Source organism: Ostrea edulis, chromosome 4 (genome assembly GCF_947568905.1).
Source record: "Ostrea edulis chromosome 4, xbOstEdul1.1, whole genome shotgun sequence".
NCBI lineage: Eukaryota > Metazoa > Mollusca > Bivalvia > Ostreida > Ostreidae > Ostrea > Ostrea edulis.
The window spans coordinates 72,876,461-72,884,721 of record NC_079167.1 but is presented as its reverse complement, the minus strand read 5'-3'; the positions used below and the strand labels follow the sequence as shown (position 1 = coordinate 72,884,721).

Here is an 8,261-nt window from a genome sequence, read left to right as displayed (position 1 = left end):
GTTAAGATCATGACCCCCGGGGCTCGGATGGGGCCACAATAGGGGATCAAAGTTTTACATACAAATATATAGGAAAAATCTTTAAAAATCTTCTTCCCAGAACCACTAAGCCAGAAAAGCTGAGATTTATATGAAAGCTTTCTGATATAGTGCAGATTCAGGTTTGTTAAAATCATGCCCCCCCCCCGGGGGGGGGGGGGGTAGGATGGGGCCACAATAGGGGATCAAAGTTTTACATACAAATATTTAAAAATCTTCTTCTCAAGAACCATTGGGCCAAAGAAGTTCACATTTACATGAAAGCTTTCTGACATAGTGTAGATTTAAGTTTGCAAAAACCATGGCCTCCAGGGGAAGGTTTGGGGCCATAATAGGGACTACGGTTTTACATGCAAATAGATATGGAAAATCTTCTGATATGGACCAAGGTGACTCAGGTGAGCGATGTGGCCCATGGGCCTCTTGTTTATCTGTGTCAGAGTTAGACCCCTTTCTATATTTATGGTATCACAGAGTTCGGGCCCAAAACGGGCTTAGCCCCTGTGGTTCTACGTATGATCGCTTTTTTAATCGAGGCAGGCTACTGAAAAATAAATTGATGTTACTTGGGTTTCAACATTCTCATTTGAAGTCAGCATTTCGCAAATGCTATGACCGTGAAGATGATCTTATTTGCAAATACGACCCGTGGTTAGATTGAATGCTCTCTGCCACGTTTAATATCAATTGTTAGGCCGGTTTTAGATATTTGCTGTGGCCTTCAATTCGACATTTAGATATATCGACGACGTTTTGTCTATTAACAATAATAACTTTCATTCACATGTCGATTCGATATATCCCTGTGAGCTCGAAAGAAAAGACACCACAGAGTCGTCCACTTCTGCTTCATACTTTATTTACTTGATATTTTATTGAAAGTAGACATTATCGGCAAACTGACAACTCAACTGTATGACAAACGTAATGATTTCAGCTTCTCCATCGTCAACTCCCCATATTTATGTAGCAATATTCCATTATCGCCTGCATATGGTGTTTATATCTCTCACCTGATTCGATACGCAAGAGCTTGTTCTCCATATGGTCAGTCTTTAAATCGAGGCAAGCTACTGACAAACAAGTTGATGGTACAGAGATTTCAACAGTCTCGATTATGGTACATTCACATTCACGGATTTTTCTTACGGATCCTTACGTATTCCACAAATCCGTAAAAGTACACGGATTGTTACGATTTAGACACGGATACCGACGTGTTTTTTTTTTTACGAATGCTTGCGATTAACCGAGTCGGAGATCCGAAAGGACTCGTAAGAAAACTCTGTGAGTTTGAAGGTGGTTTTCATCGTAAAGTTAAAGTATGTACTCGTAAAGCGCTCGTAATGACTCTGAACAATCCGTAAAGCGATTGTAAATCGATGTGAATGAAATCGTAAACATCACTTAGGCATTCGTAATAATCCGTAAACAACTCGTAATCTATCCGTAACATATCGTAAACTAACCGCAAAGATTTGTAAAAAAAAAAAAAAAAAAAAAAAAACAACAACAAAAAAAAAAAAAAAAAAAAAAACCAAACAAAAAACCAAAAAAAAACACCAAAACACACAAACCATTTTACGAGTGTTTTACGGATTCTAACAAGCAGTTTACGTGTTCTTGCGATCAGTTTACGATACTTTCGGATTGTTACAAGTTATTTACGGGTTATTTACGGAAAATGAAATCCGTGGACAATCGTGACATTTTATTTGACATGTCAAAAAATTTGCTTCTACTTTCACGGATCCTTACGAGTGTGCGCAGGTTGTAATGAGTTATTAACGGATACGGACGAGTGCTTGCGATTGACTACGAGTAGGAGATCCGTAAGGACTCGTAACAAATATCCGTGAGTGTGAAGGTGGTATTAAAGTCAGCATTTCGCAAATTTTATGGTCATTATAACGATCTAGTTTCCCAATACAACCTATCATTGGGTCAAATGCTGTTTGTCGTGTTTCATACCGATTGTTAGGTCGTTCTTGGCACACAAATTTTGACTACGGATAACTCTGTTTACCTGATCAGAATATAGGGCTCACGGCGGGTGTTAACGGTCGACAGGGGATGCTTACGCACCTGAGCCCACCTCTGTTGTGTCCAGGGGTCCGTGTTTGCCCAACTGTCTGTTTTGTATTGCTTATAGGAGTTATGAGATTGATCACTGTTCGTTATCTTCACCTTGCATATATAACTACCATTTTAGTATAGAATTGTTCCTGAGAAAACATTCTTCAAATGTTGATACAATTATGTGCTAATTCGGTTTTTTTTATAATGGTGTTACTTACTCGTTTGAATTTCTTCTTGTGTTGACTTTCGTCGCCATATTTCCGTGTAATTGATCATGTCAAAGTCCCATGATTCGCTACCGTGGACATTGCTGCTCTGAGTGAAACTCGTTTTGCCGAAGAAGAACGACTGACATAGCCAAAAGCCGGATACGCCTTCTTTTGGAGTGGGCGTGGGAAGGAGGAACGTCGGGAGCTGCCTTCGGTATCAAAACGACCTTATAGGCAAGCTAACTAGCGCCAAGCCTACTCAAAGGGGTCAACGATCGCCTCATGATGCTTCTTCCACACCCAAAGAAGACATACTAGTGGTTTTCGGGGACTTTAATACCAGGGTCGGGTCGGATGTAGAAACGTGGGGTAAAATCATTGGGAAACACGGCGTTTGATCATGTAAATGGTAAAGATAACGAACAGTGATCAATCTCATAACTCCTATAAGCAATACAAAATAGAAAGTTGGGCAAACATGGACCCCTGGATATACCAGAGGTGGGATCAGGTGCCTAGGAGGAGTAAGCATCCCCTGTCGACCGGTCACACCCGTTGTGAGCCCTATATCTTGATCAGGTAAACGGAGTTATCCGTAGTCAAACTTAATGTGCCAAGATCGGCTTAACAATCAGTATGAAACAAGTCAAACAGCATTTGACCCAATGATAAGTTGTATCGGCAAACTAAATTATATAGCAACCATAGAATTTGCGAAATGCTGACTTTAAACGAGACTGTTGAAATCCCTGTAACATCAGCTTGTTTGTCAGTAGCTTGTCCCAATTTAAAAAATGACCATATGCAGAACACGTTCTTGCATGATCTTTGCTGCCAAACAACGGCATGCGAAATATCAAGAACAGAAGTCAAGCCTCTATACAACATTTGTAGACCTCACAAAAGGATTTGATATCGTCAAAATGACTGATTGTTTTATTAATCATGGCGAAATTTGGCACGTTAATTCCATGATGGCATGCAGGCCCACGTTCTTGATGATGGCAATCAATCTTTACCTTCTGAGGTCACTTATAACGGTATCAAGGAAGGTTGCATTTTAGCCCCCATCGCTGTTCAGCATGTCCACTGCTCTGCTGGAAGATGCCTTCTCTGAGAGGCACACAGGCATTGTCATCAGATAACGCACAGATGGCGGAGTATTCAACCTGCAGCGCATAAAAGCCAAAGCCAAGGTTCACTTCAAAAGACTGAGAGACCTTCTCTTTGTAGATGAATGCGACCTTAATGCCTCAACAGAGCTTGACATACAATAAAGCCTGAACAGGTTTTCGGATGCTTGTGACAACTTTGATTTGACGATAAGCACTAAGAAAACTGAAGCCATGTCCCTCACCATTTCAAGAGCCCTTACATTGTACCGAACATCTAAATCAAGTCTGAGCGGCTCAAACCTGTGGAAATGTTTACATACCTTGGAAGCACCTTATCAAAAAACGCCCACATTGATGACGACGTCACCTCCCGCATAGCTAAAGCAAGCTCAGCCTTTGGCCGCCTGAACAAAACTGTATGGGGCCGCCGAGGCATTGTTTGGTGGCATTGAATATAAACCGGATATTTATACAACAACTGTTATCAAGTTCTATCAGACGTTGAGAGTACCTCGTACTTGTTGATAGATTATAACTTATATTTACTCCTACAATATGTACTCTTCATATAGAGTTTTCCAGTGACTTCAATCAAATACCTCATTACTTATTATTTCTGTGCATGCATACACAATTACACGTGTGGGTTTTTGAAATGTAACATTATTTGTGAACAGACATGCATTTTAAGACACAAATATATTGATTAGTTTGATTGAAATAAAGTAAGAAATCTAATAATGGATTAAAAACAATGTAGATTCAAAACTTTCTTTTTGAATTTCACAACATTAGGCAGCTATTAATATTTATAATTGTTCAATTACCTTTTCTGAGACCCTGAAATTTATCATGTTCCATGTTACCAGGTTCCAAGTTATCAAATTTTGCACTGAAGTAAGATAAGCCCTGATAGCGTTTACGTTGGTGTGAATAACAATGTTTCAGGTCTTTTCGGCACACAGAATGGTCCGAAAAGTTACAAATGTGTTAGAGGAAAAGAGTATCAATTCATTAACCATATCTAACTCAATACAAGCCTTCAACTATCGGAAAATTTAGTTGTTTTCAGAGAAGAGAAGTAATGAATGTAGTCATGCCATGCATGGTGTGGTAGATATATTTACGTAGAAGATATCAGTGGTTAATGCATTTACATTGCATATTCTCTATATAAGATTGTGTTTCACATATTAATGTCAAAATTACTCTGAAATCTATACTGAAGAAAGGTTTAGATATTAATCACGCAGATATTTTATGGATTTCTAAAAATTGCGATCAATCAAATAACAAAAAGATTGTTTTAATAGATATCCGATCTACAAAACCCTAATACATGTATATCATGTTGATTTACTTTACATCAACATTTGATGTTGATTGATTGATTGATTGTTATTTTGTTTAACATCCCTCTCGAGAAGTTTTCACTCATATGGAGACGTCACCAATACCGGTGAAGGGCTTCAAATTTAAGCTTATGCTCGGCGCTTACGGCCATTGAGCAGTGAGGGTTCTTTAGCGTGACACGGGACATCCGTTTTTAAGGTCATCTCCAAAGACCTGTGACATTCACACCTAATGCTGAACACTGTTACTACCTGTTTTAACGACTTAGGTCTGTCGTGGCCGGGATTCAAAACCCGATCTTCCGCATGCCGTGCGAACGCTCTACCTTTAGACTAATCTCGGCTGAGATTCGGCTTGGCTGAATATTTTGACTGACGCCTTCACCGAATCTCTGAGCAGTCCTTCATAATTCATGTCTCGAAATTTACTCTCAACTTCGGCCGGTTCTAGCAATTAATGTACACTTAGGTGACACTGCTGTTCGCTTCAAATAAGTGATTTGACTGTTCAACTAACTCTCTATCACTCTTAATTTTGCATTCCTTACTGTTTAGGTATGAAAATCCCAAAATGAAAATAGTCACTAAATTTTCCGTTCAAATAATGATTTCCATGGCACAATATTTTATCTCCTGAAACTGAAGAGTTCCTATAGTCTGTATTATCTAGTTATTGATACATTGTATCTCCACTTACCGTCTTGTCTTTCGCTAATTTAAAAAAAACACTATTGGAACTCTTCAATTTCGGGAGATAAAATATTGCGCCATGGAAGTCATCATTTGAACGGAAAACTTAGTTTATTTTATGGAATTTACATACTTATACGGTAAGTAATGCAACATTAATAGTGATAAAGAGTTAATTTAACAGTCAAATCACTTATTTGAAGCGAACAGCAGTGTCACCTAAGTCAGGGGCGGATCCAGGAATTGCGGTTACAGGGGCGACAATTTATGAGGCAGTGGGTCCAGGGCGAAGCCCTGGTGGGGATCCAGGGGGGCGAACGCCCCGGAAGCTCCTGGGTTTTACAGATTTTATTGGGCTTGAAATATTTTTCCTATTTAGTCATTTGTTCCATTTTCTATCATTTTTATAAGGTGAAATTAATAAAATGACCCAAATTTTAAGGGTTTTTTGAAAAAAATTAAGTTCTCCCAATAAAGTATTTCAAGAAATCAAAATATTTTGTCATTTTTTTCTCCGGGAGTGGAAGAAATTATTGTTTCTTTTATCGTTTAGTACATTTTCCGAAACAAGATACCGCAATTTTAGGGGGGGGGGGGGGCGGTTGAAGCTGAAAGTAAATTTCCAGACGTGAATTATGAAGGATTGCTCTGAGATTCGGTGAAGGCGCCAGTCCAGATAATCAGCCAAGCCGAATCTCAGCCGAGATTACCTTTAGACCACCACGGCGGTCATTTGAAGTTGAAAAGCATATATACAGGTTTTTGTATCAAGGACAGACTTATCGCTTTTACCTATAAGTTAACATGTTTCTATTACCTTTTATCTTTTAAGTTTTACTACCTGTGACCTATTTCCTTAATTCATTGATGCAAAGAAAAGACTTAAAATGGAGATACATTAAAACTATATATATATATATATATATATATATAAAGCACTAAATAATCACAACTAGGTACTGAAAATTTTCGCCCCAGCCCGGGGTCGAACCAGCGACCTGCGGCACCCACCGCCTTGCAATATATATATATATGTATGTATGTATGTATGTATGTATGTATGTATATATATATATATATATATATATATATATCGTAACGTAATATGAGGCGTTTTCATATGTATATAAAAGTACACAAAGATGTTTTTCAGTAATACTCTTTAATTCAATTTCCACCCAGTAAATGAGGTACGTATACCGTCCCTACTGAGTATAGTCCCTTGACTTTCAAGGGTGGAATGTGTACGTACACTAACCACGTCATTGGCATTCAGTTCTGTAGCAATCAATCCTGTTACTGAATGCCAATCGTAGCTATTGCGGCTATTGGTAAGTATCTGACCAATACTTTTCGAATTTCTGACAATTTCCGTATGTACATAATTTCCGCCCCCGCATGCCACTGTCCAGCTAAATACATAGAATCCATGTTCAGGCGCTATAAAAACTCCAATATGAGGGTTATATGAGCCATCTTGGTTTGTCACGACATGATCAAATATGAGCAAGTGGTGGGGACTAACCGAACTTTCGTCATGGCTCATGTAGGCATAAAATGTAACAATACCCGCTACAAAACCAAAAAGGAAATATCATAAATTGTGAAGAACTTTTCAAATGACTTAATCAGAATTGGAATATTCATTTACCGTCAGGTGAAGCTATCACTCTTTTGGAATCCTCAATTGATATCGGAGGCTCTTCGTTTTTTGAAAGCCGTTTTTCCTGTAAGCTATTTCCATGTTCTTCGACAGTATCAATCACATACCCAGTGCCACTTTTATAAAATTCTTCACCGTAAGCAAACTTTTCCGAAGAATTAGTTTTATAATTTCGTTTCGTCAGCAAAGTCTTTAGTCTCAAAAGATAAGAGTCCTTCTTCCGCACAACAAAATGGAGTTGATTTATTTCACGCCTCATGTTTCTGTCGGTAACCTCCAACGCCCGGATTCGTTGTTCGTGTTTGTCCAGTCTTTGTAAAAGAGTTTGAATTACGTTAACGTTGTTTTCTTCATCATCAAGTTCTATATTTGCTCCCTGAATACAACCAATGAAACAGCAAAGAACTAGGAAAGACGGCAAGCGAGACATTTTTGGTAAGGGACTATCTTATCTTCGATCAATATACACACTTCTTATTGAAGTTGGGCTTGATAATGATATAAGAATCAAGATTTTGATAAAACTTTTTGTATCTGTAAAATAGAACTGAATGCATGTAAAATTTCAACGTCATTATATGAAAACCAGAACTAGCGTGTAATTTAATGTCTTTTTTCCCTTCAAGTATTCTGCAAGACCAATCATACAGGGTAAATAAAATCATGGGATTGTATATATTTATAAACACCTGTACAGTGTATTAGATTCAAACATTAACACACTTTGAAACGTTTATTGCAGTTTTGGTATTTTGTAAGTGGTATTTTTTAATTAGGGGTCTCGTCATGTGCTGAAATGTTCAAAAGTCCTCATAGCAAGTTTATTTTGGTATCAACACAAGCACGTGTTGTCTGGAGACGTTGTGCCCTTCTTTCTACAAAATACTTTTCTTCTATTCTTCTTTTCTATTTCATGTAATTAATATAATTATTGACCATTGTTTTCCTCAGCGTTATTCTACATTATAAAATATCATATCGTCTTATCCTTGACATAGAATTGGAATTTATTACGTGATAACTAATTAATACGAAGAGCATAAAACATCGAACTGACAACCAGGCCTCAAGACCATAAACTTTTGAAATTATATTTTTAAACAAATAAATTTTC

General features: G+C 37.9%; 1 protein-coding gene across 2 annotated transcripts in view; it reads right to left on the bottom strand.

The window, feature by feature from the left end:
- LOC125671572 (location of vulva defective 1-like) overlaps window positions 1-7,612 on the bottom strand; it is a 26,822-nt gene extending 19,210 nt beyond the window's left edge. Inside the window, exon 1 of one of the 2 annotated variants that reach the window (XM_048907358.2) lies at window positions 7,136-7,612. In XM_048907358.2, coding sequence (XP_048763315.2) covers window positions 7,136-7,577 — 442 coding nt within the window. In that variant the 5' untranslated portion in view covers window positions 7,578-7,612. Of the gene's footprint in view, window positions 1-4,269; window positions 4,331-7,135 lie in introns of those variants that run through there. The other variant, XM_048907359.2, reaches the window with a different exon arrangement.
- Window positions 7,613-8,261: the final 649 nt, after the last annotated feature.